The 23,809-nt window shown below is 38.2% G+C and overlaps 2 protein-coding genes across 3 annotated transcripts in view; both read right to left on the bottom strand.

Annotated features, from left to right (window-relative positions):
- Positions 1-2,178, bottom strand: part of LOC144450161 (AN1-type zinc finger protein 6-like) — a 28,118-nt gene extending 25,940 nt beyond the window's left edge. The window contains exon 1 of the mRNA XM_078140736.1: positions 2,028-2,178. The gene's annotated coding sequence lies outside the window, so the exon portion shown is untranslated. The remainder of the gene's footprint in view (positions 1-2,027) is intronic.
- A 4,748-nt stretch (positions 2,179-6,926) lies between these two features.
- On the bottom strand, positions 6,927-21,970 carry LOC144450196 (uncharacterized). Of its 2 annotated transcripts, XM_078140781.1 has the most exons (4): positions 21,873-21,970; positions 10,857-14,631; positions 10,427-10,817; positions 6,927-8,584 (listed from the first exon to the last, which is right to left on the bottom strand). In XM_078140781.1, exons 2-3 carry the CDS (start codon positions 14,575-14,577, stop codon positions 10,447-10,449), a joined length of 4,092 nt encoding a protein of 1,363 aa, XP_077996907.1. In that variant the 5' UTR covers positions 14,578-14,631; positions 21,873-21,970; the 3' UTR covers positions 6,927-8,584; positions 10,427-10,446. The 2 variants fall into 2 exon arrangements, with proteins under 2 accessions (XP_077996907.1, XP_077996906.1); XM_078140780.1 differs by having other exon boundaries at positions 10,427-14,631.
- Positions 21,971-23,809: the final 1,839 nt, after the last annotated feature.

The following is a 23,809-nucleotide window of genomic DNA, read 5'->3' as shown; positions in this document are numbered from 1 at the left end:
ACTGTATGTGATGTTTTGCACAATGGTTGCAGCACTTGTCAGTGCAATATTGGGAGATAAAAATTAATGAACCAACAAACTCTTTGATAGTATCATATCGCCATGGTAACAAATTTGAATGATAGTTAATTTTTAATACTTTTGAACCTTACTATACTTTGGTGACACTTTTGTGAAATCCTATATTTGCCGTTGTATTCAGGGAATTTCTAAGTACAGTATTTTTTTCAAAAACTGAAAGGGGAAGTGGGCCATGGTGGGTCTGTGAGAGACTTACTACCAAATTTAGGTTAGTGGACACAAATTACAAATTTGTAATTACAAATTAAAGTGACAACAAAAACTGAAATGACTGTACAACCTAAACCTGGCCTCTCTCTCTATTTTTATCATTATTTGTGACACTGTTCTGTTGTTACAAGATTTTTTCAACCTGTTTTGCTACAGGCATTGTGCAAATCTTGCAACCACTCTTTTATACTCTTTAGTCAAAATTATGCAAATTATAATCGTAATATACTACTACTGATTACTAAAAACTCAAAACTAAAATTCACATTTGTAAACAAACAAACAAACAAACAAATCTGGATGCCAAATTTTTGAATCTGTAATGTTTTTGTTCTATTCTACCATTTCCCTGTGGTTGTCACTTGAACTATTAGCTGGTTGGAGACAATTATTTTCTGGTATATTTGAAATATGGCCCTGACAACAAGTTCACAACACCCTTGAACAAGCAACCTTTTTGTTTCTCCATGATACTTCACATTCAAAGACACCGACCCTACTTTTAACGACATAACATAAAATCAATGATTTTGAATATTTAATTCAATTTGTTACACATACATGTAGTACCACTGTACCAGTGACAACAAGACAGATTTACACGCCCTAAAAAGTAAACAAAAAATTATAAACAAAAGTTTTGCCGACTTCCTTCAAACAATATCCACTTCCTGTATCAAGAAATTTGGGGATTTATTTTTGTCATTCAAAAAATGAAGAAAAAAGTTCGAGAATTTCTGAGTGTATTTCCGGATTTCGCCGGTAGAAATATGGTTTACTATTGTTGGGTGATGAATTAACAATTTATTCAACCCGAACATGTGTGAACGTATTGCTATTCAGATGTGGTCTCTATGTGTGCGAGTGTGGATTTAAAAGGGTTGTTTTCCTCGAATGTATTATGTGTTACAAAACGACTACATTCGACCAGCTGGTGAGAACACATCACGTTCGCGTTAACGTGAGAAGGTGTCACTTTCTTCAAACATTAAAAGTAGAAAAGGTGGGGGAGACACGATTTGTCGCCAAAAAACAAGACAACACAGTCCATTTACCGGAAATTGGTGACACCGTTGTTAAATACGCCTCGTACGACCTTGCTGGCAGTTCCTTTACAAGTTCCTATTTTTAGTCACTGATGTATGTATTACTATCGCCTAGAATCTTCGGTCTCTTTGTTTGTTACACTGTGTCTAATCGACCCAAAACATTAACGATTGTGTCTCTAAGAACCATTACAAAGCCTCCCATCACCAGAATAACACTATGTGACACAAACTACCAAATTATGAGGCAAATTGGACCAGCTACGACCTATTATTTCACTAGGTTTGGTTCGTGTAATTAATCACTTACGAGGTCTGAGTAAGCAAATATGGAAGATATCGTACGTGGCGCAGACTGCAATTTTTATCCAATTCTGGTGTAAAAAACATAAAGATATGCCGGATAGATACAGTCGAGTGTGTCCGGTGACTAAATGTTTCATATAATGTCGGAAAATATGACCTAAAGTTAGCCAAAAGTCGACAAAACTCAACTGATCTCGAATGTTGTTAACGGTTGATTGTAATGGCTTCCAAACATGGCGACCATTTAACCTACACTGTGTATAACCTGACCAGGAAAGTGTTGAAAACCATTATTTTTGGCTATTTTTCTGGATTTTTTTCACATGAGGAATAAAAAATATTAGTAATGAGTGGTTAGGTTGTGATAAAAATAACATGACCTACCTATTAACGGGGTTTTCGGCGGACTTTTCCCCGTCTGATGTGAAACTATTCTCAGTCGGTTTGGATTCTGTTTTCTGACTATCTACTAATACCGGTCATGTGACATGAATGGTGTACCATGATTGGTGGAGAAGACAATGATAAATCAGACTGAAGGAAATTATTATGACGTCACGAAAGACTCCCCTCCCTTAGACAATTCCATTAATCAAGAGAGGGGGTTTTCAAAGAAATAATAACAACAAAAAGGTCATTTTGTATGCATTTATGGAAATTTTAAGTTAAATTGTACACCTTTATCGTTTTTTAAATTATGTTTGAAAAATTAAAGAAAACTGTGGCCTGTAAAAGTAATATCGATAAACATTATTACATTTAGGTTAGCCCCTCATTCAATGTCGCCACCCATAGGAAATAAAAGACTCTCTTGATGTATATAAATAGTCCAGTTCGGTGACCCTGAACTTGTTTGGCGTTGCGACAACGAAATCTCGTACACTCTCGATGATTCTCCCTGAGTCACCGTACGTGTAACATTCACTTCCTGGGTACATTCTTGCGTCATAGAGTCAGCGATCTCTAAACAAAACAAGGGCAAGCTATGTTCCGTTGGCAAACAATCACACACACACACAACGCTGGTCTCGATCCGCTCGATGGAAAGTTTTGTATCCGGAGTATGGGCAACCGTTCAGGTGTTTGAGAAATTCGACTCTCTGATTACGGATTTTATGTCACCGGTTTTCAGTCATTTTATCACACTTACTTTGTTTCACTATATTTTTTCTGACCTCGTCGCTAGGTTCTGATAATATTTTGTTGTCTACTAGATGAATTAGACAAGTCACCACTTTCCGCATGCAAGGAGTTGAAAAAAACACACTAAATTAATGGAAAAAAATTAGGACATGTAATAATTTAGTCAAAGTTGTATATCAGCGTTTGTTGTCTTTTTCTGTTTGTGTGCTTTTTCGTCTTGTCGTTTAGTTTGTTAGACGACAGAGCGAAAGAAAGCAACAACAAAAACATCAGGAAAACCCTCAAAATCACAACAACTCCTACAATTATTGGGCACATTCCAATACATATCACCGGTCGATATTTTGTTATGGCGACGCGGCGAGAGACAAAAGAAGACCCGATTTCCCCGTCTTTGTTGTGGAGTTTCAGTGCATTTTAACCCCAACCTACCTGCATTCCATCAAACAATGTGTTTTCAGTCGAGTGTTGTTAATGAAATATAGTGCAAATTAACATAGAGTAATAAATCGAGATATTAAAATGAATCCATAATTTATTGGCCAATCAAACTCAAACAAGGCCAGACAAACGCACGTACCGGTGAATTATCTCCAAGATCTGGAGAATTAATCAGTCTCGCGCCCGGTCGTTCACACACCGTAGGATTCTACCTGAACTCAGAGAGCAACGCTCCCGTTTACGCTCTGGTGATTCGAAGACAGTAAAAACATCGCTGCCACGGAGACAGGAGATCATACCCTGGTTTACTTAGGGTGGTAATACACGTGTTATACTTCGTGACATGTGTTCTCAACCCCCCCCCCCCCATACACACACACACACACACACACACACACACACACAACAACAACAACAACAACAACAACAAGGAAAAAACGGAGGGGATGTCGTATATATCATCGTCCTTCACTATATTAAGCCAAATATTAGCCTGTTTTATACGGCGCTGACTGTAACTCCACCAACTGATAAAAATATCGGAATCGCCATCAGCGCCGTAAAACGGGCTAATTAAAGCGGGGGGGGGGGCGTTTTGAATATGGAGTAGTGTACACAACGTCATTCTAATCCACATTATATTTGAACTTAGTGATTTATATTTATTAGTCTTTTTTTTAATGGAGTCACCACCACTAAGAATTCTCCATCATACGGTGTAAATAATGGAGGTATCGAGCTGAAATAAACAACAACAACAACAACAACGACGACGACGACGACGACGACGACGACGACGACGACGACGACAACAACAACATCATTAACAAACAGCGACAACAAACAAAACACACGAAAAAGCATCCGAATCTAGATTCTAGGGCAATAAAACTAGAGACATCAGCCAATGCAATGTCCTCTGACTTCTTTGTCACGAACACGAGGCCTACTGGGAAGTTGCCATGGCAATGGTGAGACAAGTTGTCGAGATAAAGGCTTCTCTCTAGAAGTCTAGGATAAAGGTAGATTGTCAGATACGTGAAGTAGTTGCCTAGAAACAGGCCATATCATCCTCCACCCATCATTCGTTCGTACTCACCGGCCTCCGTGATGAGAATTGACCGATGTGTGAGGGCTCCCTGTCACTGCGTACCTTGCAGACTAAGATATTAGATATGTTGAAAAAAAGTTGCGGTGCAGATGATCTCTTTACAGACGTCTTCTCGATGTCACAGTCATTTATTTGAAATTATTAGAAACGAAAATATTTATTAAACTGAGGATAATTCTCAAATCTTGAAAAAATCTACAACAACAACAACAACAACAATAACAAGAAAAACAAATGTGCGCACGTATGTCGTTTGCGGGGAGGGGATCAGTTGCCAAATACGATCGTTGGAGGCGCTTTAGTAAGCCCCGCTTCGTTGTGTAGCTCCAAACATTCCATTTTTGAGGTATCCACGGTAACCGGTAGAATCGCGGTAAGTTTATAAGTATCCATAGGGACATGTAAACACTTTGGCTTTAGTTCTTTCTTGCAAAAATATATCAGCGAGGGTCAGAAATATGGATATATCATTCATTCTGGTATGTTATAGAATATTCACATATACATAACCTGCAACCCGTCCTGTTTAATTGGGGGGAGGGGTGGTGGTGGAAGAAGCCTGGGTGAGTAATAACAACTTGAATAGCTTCACTTGTTGACAGCGCCACCAACGGCAATATCTAATTAGGTAAAACAGTCACTGTGCACCGTTGCATTTTGAGCGGGGGGGGGGGGGCACTGAAATAGTCTTAAGAAAGGGGAGGGGTGTCCACATTTTGTGTTGAACTAATTTGAAAATTGTCAACATTCAACAATCGTCATCTCGATGCACATGCTGATACAACTGTGGCACCCTTGGTTTTGACTAGTTAATACAACTGTGACACCCTTAGTTTTGACCAGCGAATACAACTGTGGCACCCTTGGTTTTGACCAGCTAATACAACTGTGGCACCCTTGGTTTTGACCAGCTAATACAACTGTGGCGCCCTTGGTTTTGACCAGCTAATACAACTGTGGCACCCTTGGTTTTGACCAGCTAATACAACTGTGGCACCCTTGGTTTTGACCAGCTAATACAACTGTGGCACCCTTGGTTTTGACCTGCTATGGTAATTTCAACATTCATGTCACAATGACAGATTGACTTATTTCTGTCTTAGATTGTTGAAATCATCTCACTTTAGCATTATTTCTCACTCATTACCACAATCACACAGTATTATATTGGCCATATGGATGAGAATTTGATATTTATTTTGGATTTTGGATTTATAAAACAATTTTATTATGGCCTCCTGCTTGAAATATCAATGTGAAACAACATATACCAAGTCTGCGCTTATAACTCAATACATTGCCAAAAATTGAAAAACTGTGTAAAAAAAATTGTCACTGTACCTACAATAACAAACATTTTATATATTTATTAATCTTTTGCAATTTGTTGAGTTACAAACAAAGACTTGGCATTTGTTGTTTCACATTAATTTTTTTCAAGTAGGAAGCCATGATAAAATAGTTTTTAAACTGAAAATCCAAAATAAGTATCAAATTCTTATCCATATGGCCAGTTGAAAGGAACACACCGCATCTGTATATTTACTGTTTTAATTCAGTCGTAGATATAAAGATATGCAAACAAAAATAACAAAACGGCTATACATAATTCAAAGATACTGTGGTTTTACCACCACTTGGGAAATATGGGACATTTGTAGAACAGTGGACCGACTGACATGAATCTCTAGTAAGTTAGGGAGTCTATATATATATATATATATATGACAAATCATCATCTGGACATTACATTTGTAACTTTTGAAAAAGAAAAATTATGGAAACTGTCACTCTTGGAGAACAGTGAACATGCTGTGATCGTCGATACAAATTTTGAATATGTTAGGGAGACTAAATTTAGGACAACTATATATCTCCATGGTTACAACTTCAATGACAACATGAAGTTTGTACATTACTGGGCAAATTAGACACTGGCACCACAGTGGAATACTTTGTCAATGATGCAATTCTTGAGTATATTAGGTAGTCAAATATCTTTAACACCCTAACTTGAGATTGGTTCACAAATGCAAAACTGTACATGTACACAGGTAGTGAGATGTAGCAAACAGTCGTTTCTTGCCAAAAACGTCTACAATTACTGACTTGAAACAACAAAAACCTTGTCAGGTCAAGTAAACCACCGTTCTATTGTTCGCATGGTTTTTACTGTGATAAATATATTGTCATTGTATCTGATACATTGTGTGCTTGGGTTGTGAATATACAACTGAAAATCCAAAAATCCAAGATGGCTGCCAAAATCCAAGATGGCCGTAAAATCCAAGATGGCTGTCAAAACATATAGGTCTATGAATTTTTTTAACACAATGCTAACATTGAGATGCTATATTTTGAGAGAAAAGTACGTTTGTGAAAAGAAAATTCCATATATGAATAGTAATCTGAAATGTTAAGCTGAGAAATATTTTACACACAATCATCTTCACTTTCCTGCATATACTAGATACATACAAAATTCTACAACAAAACACTGAATGCTAAACCATATATGTATACATCTATACTCAATGAAAGCCCCCTCCCCTCCCCTCCCCTCCCCACCCGATCATGATTCATCTTTTGTGAAAGGTGCAATAACACTTCAGTTTTCTTCATCTCTCCCCAAATACCAGCTCCAACTCCCCTTCCCCTTGCCTCCATGATCCAAACTCCCTCCTCTTACTTCTGCACATTACATTCTTGAATATTAATAGCCAAGGACATTTACACTGGTCGATTTGGACAATGTCTGCTCAGCAGAACTCCTTAGACATTTGAATTCAATGTTTTCCTTCGATGAAATGCCAGCCACAAAATCGGTATACATTCTTACTGGATTTTAAGTCTACCCACTGTGCTAGATGACGCCAGTGGTGTTATCACATTATGTGAGTATTAACAGAAGAGACTGAGATCAGGAAGGGAAATGTTTTTTTATCGGTTAAATCATGTCTCAATATTTCAGTGAGTTGTCATTGCTATGTGAAATCGTAATTAGATATTATTCCCCAATATTTTTCTTTGCTCACCCAAGGAAAATATGAATGACCTAAGGGGCCTTGTCACCACGAGTCACAAAAGGAGTGGTGACAAAACCCTTTGGTATTTTCTGCAGAATAATATATCTCGTCAAACATAATTTATGAAAGAAACTGTAATAAAGATGGCCATTTGGACAATTTTGTCTCATCTTTCAGGCACCGCACAACCAGCGACGTAGACATTTGTTGTGATGTAGGACAACTTGGGTATGTAATCCATATTTTCTGTTCAAAGACAATAACATGGCTTGTACATGGCATAATGTCATTTCAGGCTTGAATACAGAATCGTTTGGCAAAACAACTAGTATCTGTAGAGAGGACAGTTAAAATCCACCAGTGTAAAGGTCCTATGCTAGTTAAATAAATACAACACTGGAAGCCGAACTACGAGATAACTAAGATTGTGTATGTGTCTGTATAGAGGACAGTCAAAATCCACTAATGTAAAGGTCCTAAGCTAGTCAAGTAAATACAACACAGGAAGCCGAACTACGAGATAACTAAGATTGTGTATGTGTTTGTATAGAGGACAGTCAAAATCCACTAATGTAAAGGTCCTAAGCTAGTTAAATAAATACAACACAGGAAGCCGAACTACGAGATAACTAAGATTGTGTATGTGTTTGTATAGAGGACAGTCAAAATCCACTAATGTAAAGGTCCTAAGCTAGTTAAGTAAATACAACACAGGAAGCCGAACTACGAGATAACTACGATTGTGTATGTGTCTGTACAGAGGACAGTCAAAATCCACTAATGTACAGTTCCGAGGCATGAATACAACACTGGAAGCCGAACTATGACTCTATGAGATAACTAAGATTGTTTGTACAGAGGACAGTCAAAATCCACTAATGTAAAGGTCCTAAGCTAGTTAAGTAAATACAACAGCGGAAACAGAATTGTCAGCCAAGATTCGTTTTCTTCATAGTCAAATGACGGATTTGAATTAAATGTAGGTGTGGAAATCAGTTGTCTTACAGCACTATTGAATAAACTGGTCCAGAATACAAGAATTATTCCATATTATAGTCTAGATGTCTCAATTGATAGAGGACAATGGGATTCAAACACTGGGGTTTTAAGTAACGTTGTATCATAAGATTTGTATTTTGTAATATATATATAATTCTAATTTGTATATTTTGATATAGCTATGTCTTTGTTGAGAAGTCTTTCTTGGACATCTTGGTAGCCTGTAAAATATAAAACAATCAATGAATTATTAGAAATAGGATATATACATTGAGAGAGAGGGGGGAGGGAGGGAGGGAGAGAGGGAGGGAGACAGACTGAGAGAGAGAGGGAGAGAGAGAGAGAGAGAGAGAGAGAGAGAGAGAGAGGGAAGAGGGAGAGAGACAGAGAGAGAGGGGGAGAGAGAGAGAGAGAGAGAGAGAGAGAGAGAGAGAGAGAGAGAGAGAGAGAGGGGGGGGGGGAGGGGAGAGAGAGAGAGAGAGAGAGGGAGAGAGGGAGAGAGAGAGAGATCATAGAAGACGGGAACTTGAGTATGTAGGAGAGGCAAAATGCTAAATAGAAAGTCTTACACAATATTAAAGAAAAAAAAGAAGAAAATTACATTGTGTGAAACATTTTCCTGTGGTAAAGAGAAATATGCTGCTAGTAGGTAGTTTTACAACAGCTTGAGACTGGCCAAGAGGAACAGTTGGCTGAACATCGTTGTAGTTTTACAACAGCTTGAGACTGTCTAAGAGGTACAGTTGGCTGAACATCGTTGTAGTTTTACAACAGCTTGAGACTGGCTAAGAGGTACAGTTGGTTGAACATTGTTGTAGTTTTACAACAGCTTGAGACTGGCTAAAACGTACAGTTGGTTGAACATTGTTGTAATGTAATTACACTTAAGTTTCTGATAGCAAGTTTTCTTAAGTCTCTGCACATTCAACTTCATTTAGTAGTAGCTTACAAATATATAAACTAGTGATGTGACATGTTGATATAAGTAAGCTACCAATGAACATTGGTGTAATTACACTCACTAGAGTGGTGTCTCTGATGGTAAATTTTCCTATGATGAAATATCAGTCATTATATTATACCAGTATATTGATGGCACAAATCGAGAGATCTGATTGGTCTAGACATTGAACTAGCGCGTCTAAAATGAGCGATAATGCACAGTTGGCACGCATCCAAATTTTGATGTTCACCGTTCGTCTACGAACGTTGCAGACTGTGCAGGGATGGGGGCGCAAATGAAACCAGAAAACCTTGCGTCTTATCTTGTTTCCGATATTTTCAATATACTGGTATAATATTATTTCAGCAATAAACCAAATATATGTACGAGCGATAGCGAGTGCATATATTGAGTTCACTGGTCAAAACCTCTTGGTATACCATCCCCAGGGGGTGGTTTATTGCTTAAATATTTACACTGTCTACCTTGATAACAGAATGATTATATCTACATAAAAGGCTTGAAATTAACAATAGGCCTAAGTCTACAGGCTACCAATTCTTGTTATAATTTACAGCTGGTAGACCACCTAGGCTACTACTGACTATGCAATAGTTTCAAGGATAGAAGATTTACCAACATGAAAGTATTTTAATAACACATTATCTTTCTAATAGATGAACTCTCTTTTCAGTTCAGGAATATACAACTACTGGTCACCATCTGTGGGCTACCACTTTAAGAAATTTTGTTGTAATGTTTTTGATAGCAAGTTTCCTGGGATTACCACAGAACGTTTTTTTGAGCCCTGACATAACCAAGGTACTGCTATCATCACATGTAATAACACTAGTTTGTGGCGATCTTACTTTGCCAATAGCATGTTTTCCATAGTAGTATTTATTTGTTAAGTACCTTACTTTTTTGGTCTTTCTTTCTCAGTAAGATGTACAATCTACCACATGACTATAATAATTTTCCACCTATAGTATAATTAATATTAATCGACTATACTAAACAAGCTCTACATTCCTGTCAAGTATCAACAATAGTTTGTGTATCTTAGTTGCCGATAGCACGTTTTCCATTGTAGTATTTGTTCATACGTTCAGTACCTTACCTTTGGGTTTCTCTTTCTTGTTACGAATCCTTTTTCATATCATCATCATCATCGTTTTCGTTTTTCTCTTCAGAATCTTCCTGACCATCACTCCATTCATCCATGATAACAAAGTCCTGGCCATCTCTTGAGCTCTCACCGTCCTCGAACTCAATACTTGCACCGTCCGGAATAACATTATCATCTTCTCCAGCAAATGACGATTCATCATTGTCGACTTCTTCATCACCTCTAGCCAATGACGATTCATCATTGTCGACTTCTTCATCACCTCTAGCCAGTGACGACTCATCATTGTCGACTTCTTCATCACTTTTAGCCATTGACTGCTTATCGTTGCCAACACCATCATCTTCAGCTAATAACTGGTCTTCGTTACCAACATCATCATCTTCAGCTAGTAACTGATCATCATTGCCAACATCCTCACCTTCAGCTAATAGCTGATCGTCTTTGCCATCATCATCTTCGGCTAATAACTGGTCATCGTTGCAAACCTCATCTTCAGCTAATAACTGCTCATCACTGTCATCATCTTTGGCCAATAATGCCTCATCAATGTCATCATCTTGATGAGTACACGACTCAGAATCTCCTTCCTCTTTCTCAGCTTCTTTGATATCTTCAACAGTCTCCTCCTCATGGCTGCTAGTTCCTTTATCATCCTCAAAGGCATCCCCTTCTTGATGGCTGCTATCTCCCTTATCCACAGTGGTGTCTCCCTCTTCCTGGCTGTCAACTCCCTTACCATCCTCAATGGCATCCCCCTCTTCATGGTTGCTGTCTACCCCACCATCTGCAATGGTTTCTCCCTCTTCATGGTTGCTGTCTACCCCATCGTCTGCAATGGCATCCCCCTCTTCATGGTTGCTGTCTACCCCACCATCTGCAATGGATTCTCCCTCTTCATGGTTGCTGTCTACCCCACCGTCTGCAATGGTTTCCCCCTCTTCATGGTTGCTGTCTACCCCACCGTCTGCAATGGATTCTCCCTCTTCATGGTTGCTGTCTACCCCACCGTCTGCAATGGTTTCCTCTTTATCAACATCTTCCTGTATCACGGGTGATCTATCCGGAGCGGTTGTAAAACTCTCATCACTTTCTTCGCTGTTATCTTTCTGAGCATCATCTGACCGACTTCCATCGACCGACATCTTGACATCCGTTGTGTCTTCATCACCATCATCTTCTTTAGTTTCATCTTCCTTTACAGAGACACTATCTTCGTCATCATCATTTGTTCCAGATTCTTTGCCTTCATCTTCATTCTGAACTTTTGACTCGGAATCATACTCTTCAGCTAAACCTTTGTTATCATCTACATCAGATTTCAGTTCTTTTACATCTTTACTCGATGTGATACCTTCTGTTGGGGTAGTTGTCTTTTTCTGATCATCAGTTATCTCCTCCTTGCCTTCAAAAATAGCAGTGTTATCCTCTGCCTCATCTTTTACAACTGTAACCTCCTCTTTCACTTCATTTTTTCTGTCTCCTCGTTTGTGACGAGAAGAGTTATCCATAGATGGATTGTCCTCCGTGGAATTTTCAAACTTTTGAACGAGACTGACAACATTGTCGTTATCTTTGTCCGATACTTTAGCTGGTTGTTCCTGAGCGGTTAATTGCTCGTCTCCTTGCACGAAATTGGATTCTTCTTCGTCGGCACCGAAAAGGCGGTCAATGATATTAGAGACGGATGCATGGATATTATCTGTAGAGACGTCATCTAGCAAAGGATCCTCACTTTCATAATTCACTTTATCAAAGGTATCTTGTTTTGGAATTGGGCTGTTACTACTAGATGATGACGCACTCAGTTCATCTTGTCTGCGTGGACGTGTGTGGTGTTTGAAGCCTTCGACTTCGGTTGGTCCGTTAATACATGTCATCACGTGACCAGCCATCGCAGAACCTGACTCCGTCATGAAGCTGCATCGCATGCATTTTAAGACAGCGCCCGACATCTTACTGACCGGATGCAATTGTGGTGACGAGCTAGTTGTACGATGGAACTTGATCATGTGATTGGAGTACGACAAACCGCAGTAGGTACGGTAGTGACAATGCGAGCATTTCAGAAACGTAGCAAAATGAGCGGCGAGGGAACTAATAACGGTGCCGCATTCACTACATCTATGTACTTCATTCTTTCGACTCTTATCAAAGGCAGCTTTCCAATCATTCAAACTGTAGCTCTCCAGCGTTCCTTTCCGTGCGTCTCCCTTTACCTGTTTCCTTTTCTTTCTATATTCACTGTAACTATTAGTTTGTACTGTAGCAGTGGCTGGTGTAGTCTCCACAACTGGTTCTTCCAAATCTTCCTTCGGTTCGTGCACTGCTTTTCTCTTTATTTTCACAGGAAAACGGATGTGGTCATTAGTATCATGCGCCTTCAAGTCTGCCGAAGTAACAAACATGAGTTTACATTTCTTGCATCTAACATTACCACTCTTTGTCTGATGTTTCTGACAATGACGTAGGTACGAGTTAGCGTCTCCACTCGCTTTCAGGCAGTGGGTGCACAAACATTTCTTGATACCTTCATGCTTGGCTTTGAAATGTTCAATTGTTGTGTCGAGGAAAGATGACCGAAATTGACATATTGGACACGAGTATGGCATCTGTAATGGAGGATGCTTGGAAGTCATATGCGACATCAAATCGGACTTACAATCCAGCGTCAAATCGCATATACGGCATCTCAGATCCGAGCTACTAATATGTGACTTTTCAATATGACACTGCAACTCAAACGGTGTATTGAAACGTCGTCCACAATGATCGCAATTAATGATGTCGTTAAGTGTTAAGTTTTCTTGTTTTTCTTTATCCAAGTGGTTCTTAATGTGAGCCATATATTTTATATTGTTGCTGATTAACTTTGTACAGTGATAACATTTAAATCCATATTTGTATTTATCGTCAAGGTAATTGCGACTTCCCTCCTTACTACCGTAGAATTGATCGATGCTGTACTTCGGTTCCTTCACTTTGGCTGGTTCTTCAGCTACACGTACAGGTTCTTCAACAACTGATTTAAATTTCTTACTAGGTGCGGTCTCGACTGGTGCACTAATCTGGAGTCGTTTCGGTTGAGATGATCTAGATGGCCGACTTTCTGTCTGATTCGGTCTTTTCCCGAGAAGAATATCGGTTATTGAGGCAGGGTAGCTGGGAGATACCTTAGACGCGGCGGGTTGAGATCGGTAAACTGGTGGTGAAGGTGCACGAGGGGGCGGTTGGACAACTTGCTGGTAGGTTTGGGTAGGTTTAGGTGCTTGTACCATTGCGGCTGTCGTAGTTACAGGGCTGTAAACGTAATGGTAAACGTTGCCTGTTGACGTTAATAGTTTGTAATTAGTACCCAGGTGTTGTTGGATGTTTATTCCTGTTGGTACACGTATTACGGTTGTCTTGACGTTGCTTTTCGCATTCGGCCCGCTCTCGATCTGTACTTGTCGAGGTGAGTGCGATGCTGTACTACCAGCAGGTGGCGACTGGTGTACTTGGACCATCTGTCCTGCAGAGACTCCTGTTAATGTCGTACTTGCAGGTTTGGGAGGATTCATGCTCACAGCTGGTTTTTGAATGTAGAATTGTTGCGTTGGCATCGCAGACACTGGCGTAATAGGTTGAGATATCGAGTAACTCGGAATGACAGACGTGACTGTTTGCGATGGCGGCGAACGTTGTAGTGTCATTGCATTGGGATTTACATTCGAAGGAACATAATTTGTGGATCCGTCTTGTCTGTACTGTGATGACATCACTGGTTGCGAAGATATCAAATTGTTTGGACTTCGGGTATTCCCAAGTTGTTTTGCGATATTTTGCACGATCCCTGATGCATTTTGAATATTGTAAACGTTTCCTGATTTACTCATAGGTGGGTTAATAATCTGTGTAGCTCTAGCTTGAGACACCATCAATGCTTTCTTTTCCTCTAGTTTTCTTAGTCTTTCTTGTTCCTCTCTCCTCGCTTTCTCGTTTTTGTAATTCTCAACAAGTTGGTGGTGATTTCGGAGTGCCTGTAGCTGTCGCTGATACTGGTCTCTCTGTGTTGGTGAAAGTTCATCATCATCACATTCCATCATCAACTCCAAGTCATTCTTTCTCCTGCTGGTACGTGCCAAAGTTGCCGCGGCAGCCATCTTGTCTCGATGCTCTCAAAACTGACTTGTGATGAATAATGAAGGAATAAGTACCTATAAGACAGAAAGGGCAATGATAAGTCATGGTATACAGTTATGGGCACATTGTATCCAAATACGGGCACCATAGGTTGACCAAATATGGGCACAATACATCCCGCTTTGAGCCCAATGTGTCCAAATATGGGCATATCATATATACATGTATATAAGCTAAAATATTTACCATTGATTAATTTATCGTCATCAACATAGTTCTCTCAGAATTTTAAATTGACACAATGGGGAATCACCTGTCAAGCAAGGAAGGAGGGGAGGGGAAGGTGCTGGACAGTGCCTATATCACAATGTTTTCTCTATAGTGGGGAGAAAACACTGTTTACATTTTTTTGTAAAAACATCACATTACTAGGAACCAGGTCACCATGGAAATCTAACAAAGTTTTACTTAAAACAGACCCCCTTCCTCATTACTAGGATTCCCCTACCTTAGTAAAATTTGAAAACATTGGTCACCTAAATAAAATATAGTTTAATAGTTCATTCCAGTATTTTCTTCTAGAAATTGACATACAAATAGAGTAGTTTGTAGGAAGAAGGGCCCATATCATATACACACTGTGGGGAGAACATTTTATAGGAACTCAGTAATCACAGTGTGTCTGATATCATGAAATGTACACAATACAGTGTTCACTGGACCTCAGTAATTACAGTGTGTCTGATATCATGAAATGTACACAATACAGTGTTCACTGGACCTCAGTAATTACAGTGTGTCTGATATCAATTATCATGAAATGTACACAGTACAATGTTCATTGGAACTCAGTAATCACAGTCTGTCTGATAATGATATCATGAAATGTACACAGTGCAGTCACAAGTATTCATTAGAATTCAGTAATCAGTGTGTCTGATATCATGAAATATACATAGAGCAGTCACTGCAGTGTTCATTGGAACTCAGTAATCACAGTTTGTCTGATATCATAAAATGTACACAGTACAGTGTTCGCCAGACCCCAGTAATCACATTGTGTCTGATATCATGAATGTACACAATACAGTGTTTATTAGAACTCAGTAATCACAGTGTGTCTGATATCATGAAATGTACACAATAGTGTTCACTGGACTTCAGTAATCACAGAGTGTCTGATATCATGAAATGTACACAATACAGTGTTCATTTGAACTCGGTAATCACAGTCTGTCTGATATCATGAAACTAAAAATAGATGTCTAGTGTTCAATTTCAGTCTAACGTTCAATCCATCGTATTGTAACATTGTCTACAAAAATAGTGTGCTTACTAACAGTCAGTCTAGTTTTATTAGTATCTAGTATTTTACTACCTCCTGTCATAACCACACTTGGTGTTCAGTGTTTGAATATGACTTTCCAAACAGTGTAATTCTTTATATACAGGGGTCTTATCAATTGAGTTTATCTTGAAAATCCCAGTTGTGTCTATTCCTTTCACACTAGTCATTTGAATTTCATCGTAATAAATGAGAGACATTTTTTGAGTCAAATTGCAGTCTAGAGGCTATCCATGGCTTTGATTCTCAGCTGGGATCTATGATCTAGCTCAGTGAGGTTTCAAATCCAAACAAAGTCACCCACAGTCATTAAATCATCATGTTTACAATTTCAAATACAAACAAAGCCACCGACACAGTCATTGAAACATGACGGTCATTGAAACATCAGGTCTTTGTTAATCAATCACAGAATTCTGACCAATAACAAGTGATATGTTAGACAGTGTTATTAGTTACCTAATGAATATATCCAAATATGGTATATTTGTCAGATCATAGCCCCTACATCAATGGCTAGTAGGGTCAAAGGTTATTAGAATGCTACTTATACACTGGTTACATCAATTCAACAATTGAGGGTATATTTGCATGAATAGCTATTGGGTCTGATGATTCTCATTGAACTAGATGGAGTGGAGAGAGATCTTGAGATTTGAAGCCACAGATACATGTAGCCTCTAGACTAATAAAATTGAGAAAGACTAAGTTTTCTAAATAATCTCTAATTGAGCTGGAAACCAAGTTTTAGTTTATCACTGTCAGTAAAAGTCCTCTTAGTAAATTTACAGATCTTCCTTTATTCAACTGACAACAACATTCATTTATATCAATTACATAATACATGATGTGTTGAGAAGTCACAGGTCATATATTATAAATTTGGAAGTCAAGTTATGGTGTCAAGTAGTCTGTGCCCTAGACTAAATACTGCTAATGTCAAGTCCTCAGTGATTCTCAAACCCCTGTCTAACATTCCACTTTTTAATCCTCTTTCTACCACGCAATTCCCTGAGAGATAATTATGATTAAAAAACCAACCTTGATGACAAATAAAAAAAATATAAAAAAATTGGGGTGTTATCCCCTTTAATGGAAAATTGCATGTGTGGAGGTAACAACATTGTTTGATATCAAGTAATTTATTGTAGGAATTATACAAACACTTGAAAAATGATTTCATGGTCACGCTAGTTAGACTATCACATGTTACTCATTACACAAAAGAAAGATGGCCGCCACAAGCCTGGAACGTCTAGTATCAAACAGTGAATATATCTGAACTGTTTCAACTATCTAGCTGAGCTGAAAACATTTTTTTTCTCTAAATTTTGCGTTGAGGTTGTAAAATTGAATTTGGGTTAATATGCAAATATAGAACTGAGAATATATGATAAAGGTGGTTGTCAAGTATTTTACAGCTGCTCTTACTGTCTGCCACACCTATAAATAGAAATGGCCCTGGAACCTGAATAATAACCAGTCATCAGAGGGAGTTGAACTGATACATGGAACAGCTACTTGCAAACATTATGAATATTTCCTCACAGGGATTCACATTACTTGTCAGAAAATTACAGATTAACAACTTTATGACAAATAATTGGAGTTGAAATTGCTATAATTCATACAATAATCTGTACGATATATTTGCTTGTAACACAGTAATAGTTGAAAAAGTCAATTCTCCACTTGGTATCTATGCTAGCTACTTAGCTTTTGTTACAGACCAAGACCCCCTAGATGCTTGATTATTTGCAACAGCTATAGATGTGTCATTGAGGGATACAAATTTGCATATGTGTGGCAGTGTGTGCTTGCTAGTTGTGTGTGCCAGTTATGTATGGTGTATGATTAGTATGTGTGTGTGTGTGTGTGTGTGTGTGCTAGTTGTGTGTTTTCTAATGCTGTATGTGTCACGGCGTGTGTGTACATGTACATGATGTACACATGTGTGTCAGCTGCACACATGTTTATATACATTACATAACAGAGCTGTTTGATGCCATACATTAAACAGAGCTGTTTGATGCCATACACTATTTTCTTGACCACTTTTAAAATCCAGCTATTGTCAACAGAGAGGCCCCTCAGGGAGAGATGCATATTTTCTCTTTAAATGAGAAGTGTTGCCACAGAACTGACTTCAAAGTGCTCCAGTGCAAATGGTTTCCAGGGTTTTCAATGCCATATGTATACTGTACAGTGTACAAGAATAAATTCTCACAACAACAAAATTCACAGTTCTCATCTCATTCATTAATTTTCATAATATTACATGCAAACTGCAATATTATAAAGAAATGTAGGTTGTTTTTTTTTAATTTTAATTTGTTAGTCGTTATTTGGGTTGCTCAGTCCTATGTTGACTAGCTCAGTGCTAACACTAGGCTGACACTAAAATCTCACCAGTATGTGTTAACATCTTGAAGATTTAATACCTGTATCAGTCCTATGTTAACTTCAGACTAGCTCAGTGCATGATGGAGGTGTAATTCTCTTACACGCCCTTGATCAGTGCTAACACTAGGCTGGCACTAACTTCCACTAACATAGTTAAACCTTACCAGCATTGAAAGGGTTAGCAACTGCATCATGCTAGAAAATGAGAAAGGGATTCTAATACTGCACATGTATGTAGTGTACTGTAGTCACAGAGACAAATTGTAAAGAAACCTAATTTGCATAAATGTACCAAAATCTGGCGGCCATTTTGTCTATCTTTCATTCTGTATACAACAGTTTAATCCAAAGACGACTTAATAATGCAACAAAAAGACTTCAAATAACTTCTAGTAAGATTTTAACTTTTATAAACTACCTAGGGATGCCAAGTATGTAACTGACATAAAATATTATACAGACCTAATTTATTCAACATCTATTACGGCTGTCATATTTGACCTACCCAAAACGTTGCTAGCATTTTTCCTCAAACTTTGAGTGAAATTATTATTTTCCCCTCCTGTACAGAGAACTGAGAAAATTCGGTGTTATTTTATTGATTTGAGTCTTTTAGACGACATTATTTTTCAGTTTTTAATTAGAAATTATGCATTTCCTTATAAAAAAAAGAATAAAAGAATTCATAAAACGAATAAAATCCTGCAAGGCAATGCTTTTCCATCAAATTCCTGAAAATATTCTACCTACAGCTACTGCTCGAAGGACGATAACTGAACACCAGCGTTCCTGTTACGGCAGTAAGTAGGTAAAATCTACCTGAGTTCCCAATGGTGTCCTACAAGGAGGTGTACTCGCTAAGCAAATTTGAGATGCCGCTGACGTATAGCAGTTTCTTGTGACCGACCCATCTCAATTTTTGACGTTCTCCCTAGCTATCATGTACTGTGTGAAGACTTGCACGAAAGGAAGAACTTTTATGATGTTGACCCTACAACAATAAAGACAACACAGGTACATGTACAAAGGTATTGAAAGTTTACAAATTTTACCAGGTTTTCACTTCAGTTATTAGGCTTCGCAAACCATAGCAAAATTTAAACCAGTGACTCCACATAAATCGTACCTGGGCTCCATACTGTTTCAGGATATCAGGGACATCAAAATATGTAGAGAAGGGCTGACATTGTCTCATTCGAAGAGAATAGAATATTTAACTGAATATATAACAATGAAATACAACCACTGTTAAAAACAGCAGTAACAACCCAACAAAATTACATACCACTCTCTGAAAGACCCCTCTCTCCCCATTGCCATAAACTGTGTATGTTAGTTTGTTACATAATAAGCACAGGCAGGGTAATGTCAAGTATTGGCATCTTGCCAAGGGAGGTCAAGGTCACTCCTTGTTGCTGATTGGCCAGTGGAAACTGCACTCTGTAATGACTAGTACACTTCCATGTTACTGACAGGCAAGTTTAGTCTCATGCTATCCTTAAATGAATCTCTCACAACTGTCTTAGAGACCACATTGATATCCAGACTACTTCCACGTCAACACCAGCACACTTTTTGACAAATTTGTCTGTTTACTACCATCCAAGTTCATTGGCAATCTTCAGTTGTGTGGTACAGGCATATGCAAAACACGTACCCAAAGACTTCGGCTAGCGAATAGGAATTACTCAACAGCTTTTTTTTCACCAATGTCACATATTTCATCAAAGACAAAATTAGATATCTGACAAGAAAGTTATATCATGAAATCTGCAGGTTCTTCACTTTGCATTACAATGAGAAACATACATGTAACACTACAATGAAAACAGCTGTACACTCAGCGTATTTTTCTTAAACAATACACTTCTCCCAGGTGCTGACCTGACAGGTTACATTTGCATAACGTCAGCACAACATTAACCTTCTTTGGGCCCCAACACCCTAAGCAAACCAGACATATCAAGTTTTCTGATCATAGTCCATGGAAAATGGTAATCAGTCTTGAGCTCAAATAAGAAATTAACCCCTTTGCCAGGTGGTCTATAGATATATTTTACTGATGCGAAAGTGTGAAAGCTGCAGGCTATTACCTAAAATTGGAAATACTTTGATCACACCTGTGCATTTTGGTAACACAAATTACCCAGGTGTTTGATGACCTCCATTAATATGCAAATTTGAGATCAAACTTTTCACTGTACAACACAATCAAACTGAACATAGGAGTTAAGTTTTCTTTGTTGGGAGCAAAACATGTAGTTCAGTGTGCCCTCTAATGATAGCCAAATTTTGTAGTTGTGAGTAAAAATGAGAAAAACTGGGATTTCGTGCGAGTCACCACATAGTAAGACATAGGAGAACACCAAATTTTGGTGCGTCACTAGAAATTGTGTACATCAGTGGTGTGTCAAATTGGCTTACAGTACACACTGAATGATGTAGTTTTATTGTAACTCTACACAAGTAAATGTCTACAAGCAAGCCTAGAAATTGATGGACAAACAGCACTGACGACTGAATCAAACTCAGTTCCTAACACCAAACTCAGCTGATCCACGGACAAACAAATCTAAAAAATATTTCACAAAATTAAGAAAAGTTTATGATCATTGACTGGGCCACACTGTTACATCACGGACAATGAAAACCTTCATTCAAAACTATCATCTCAGTATTTCTACAGATTTCTGCTTACAGTTTATGTTGATATTTAAAATTTTGAGAGAAAAAAAGTTAAAAATACAGAGAAAGAAACTATTTATACTCAAACTCCCAAAAATGACAGACAGCTAGAGAAATATTTTCCCTCACTGTCACATAGGAGAGGCCATTTTTAAATTCAAGGTCTTATAGACTCTTGTCTATGCAATTATTACTGCGTTTGTGTTACTCTTGGCCACTAGTTGAAATACTCCAATAATGGAATTGTGTCGTCAAGATCGATTTTACGACATCACAAATGAGAAGTTCAGAAAAAATATTGCATTTTGGAGAAAAATTTTACCAGCAGAAACAAGTACTTTTCCTATTCAGCTCTAATCAAAATTGTACAACAGAAAAAAATGAAAATCTGAAAAGTGAAACAACTTTCATTTTTTTTGTGTGAAAACTGGACAGAGTTTCAAACCTTGAGAAATGCTAATTTTATAGCACATCGCGAACACGTGATCCTGCTGATAATTGGCGGCAACATGGATAATCTGTTTGTTCAGCGACATACATTATACATGTTCCCTGGCCAGTGATTTTTCTCTCAACAACATATCTCGACCGAATGTCAACAAAACTCGACTTTTTGATACAGTAATCAATGGTACACTTTACTTTTAACTTGCAAAACTCAAAGCTTTGTTTTTGTTCTTTATTTACAATGTTTGCCTACAACTCATGCGGAAAATTTCGCCGCGGCCATTATCTGGAGCCACGATTTAAACAAAGATGGCGTGCGGTCCCCAAAATCTACCGACCGATAGCTAGACCATTTACACGGTCAAGACAAGTACAACATGACTACGTGAAAACTTTTTGGAGAAAACACTAGATAGGATTTACATGCACACATACCTTGGAAGGCAACACCATGCGGAAACGCAAACCACAGAACAGAGCGTCAGTCACCCAGACCCCACTTCTCGGCTAAACAGTTATAGTGCTAGTACCGGCAGACTGCCAATGACGTACATACCCTAGTTCTGATGTGTTCCCTGCTAAGAGTTTACAGTGCATTGTGGGTTGGACATGTTACTTGAGAACGGGGGTAAAGCTCTTTTTCGATCAAACCAGGGACTTTTCAAGCGATATATACCTCCATTGTTTGATCGGCCATAAAGCGACCAGCTCTGGTAAAATAACACAATGAAGTCGATATGAGTGCGCAAAACAACGTGCGCTTTTTATTCGTTTCTTGAACGAGGTTAAATGATAAAATGGACGAGGCTGAGGCACGTTGTCGTCCTTGAGGTTCTGCTTTGATCTTGCCGCTTTCAAACCCACCATTTTGTCATTTTTGCAACAAATTTATTCACAGATATGTTATTTTGTTTGTGTATTCTTGTTTAATTGAAATCAAAACTTTACATACCGACCATAAATATGAAAAAACCTAACATTTTTTATCAGCTCGAAAGTATCTCAAACTGAGCCTGAGATGTCAGTCTGTCTTGTCTGTCACAGTCCTGCATGTTGGAGACCACAGTCAAGAAATGTAAATAGGTAGATCGATAGATACAGAGGATAAAAAATTATTGTGTGAGAATATTGATAACATATTTACATGTTATTGCAAGAGAAGAAAGTACAAAAGGGGATGAAGTGTAATTTGTCATTTAGGCCTAATAAAAATAATTGTTTGGTTCTGGTTACCCGACTCCACCTAGCTTTTCACGCTGACCCTAAACTTTTGTTTTACGTATTCGAGAAAAAAAAACATAATACAATCACAAAAGTTGTGAAGTCTCACAAGAAATAGTGGGTGTGGAAACTGACATCAACTTAAAAAGACAAAGTAAATATTTTCTTCCAATCTGCCATGGTTGTAGATCTGATACTCAGTGATAGGAAGAAATAAACAACACATAGACCATTTGGAAAACAATGGAAAACCTGAACTAGACACTCACACATGAAATAAAATATAGTAAAATAAAAAAATCTACCTACCCCACCTATTCTAAAATTTAGCGTAATCGGAATCACACAATTTTTTTTATTAATAGTAATATTAGGCCTTATTGGGCCAATTGGGCCATGGGAGGAAGTAGCCCATATGGTGTAACGTGCGTTGTTTATCCATGGATGTATTCTCACTAATACACCCATGGTTTATCAAACTAGTAGTATTAAAACACATGGAATCGTTCCAGGGAAGTGGCATGGTTTCTAAATCGATGGCCAGTCAAAATGTTAACCCACAACAACACTGTACATAACATTGCGGCATATGCTATATCCTATGTTTGCGTGAATCGTGCATTTTCTGATCATTCACCGCGTTGTGCACGTGATAGGTAAGGTTAAAGGTCAGCGTGTTTACATTTGGAACGTTGCCAGTAAAAGAACACGTGCAAGTCACGCACACGAATCGTGCACCATGGAGTCTATTTATGTATCATGTAAAAACGTAGAAACAAGAAATTTTTCTCGACTTGCCCATTCATATCGGACTGACAGCAAGCTGCACTGCACATGTACTAACCCTGTTGACATGGCAACCGTTGTTACTACGTTGTCTAGTGCTATCCGTGGTATCAATACCAAGGGGTACGGGTCAGAGATAATTCGATACAACGTTAGCATGTACGGACTATTCAATAGACAACACTATGATAAACCGTCGCAGTATTTTCTAATTTACTGTTCCAAAGTAATAAATTACATTTTACTGTCCAATGATAAAACTGTTACGATATGAAATTATGATCACCATCATTTAATTTAACATCAGCCTCACAAATTCCACCAAAAATTTGGGATTAAAGCTCTGACAAATTGCATTCTTGTAA

Source organism: Glandiceps talaboti, chromosome 19, assembly GCF_964340395.1.
Source record: "Glandiceps talaboti chromosome 19, keGlaTala1.1, whole genome shotgun sequence".
In the NCBI taxonomy this organism is placed as follows: domain Eukaryota; kingdom Metazoa; phylum Hemichordata; class Enteropneusta; family Spengelidae; genus Glandiceps; species Glandiceps talaboti.
Note: the sequence above shows the minus strand (reverse complement) of the source record. Positions and strands in the feature narration are given on the sequence as shown.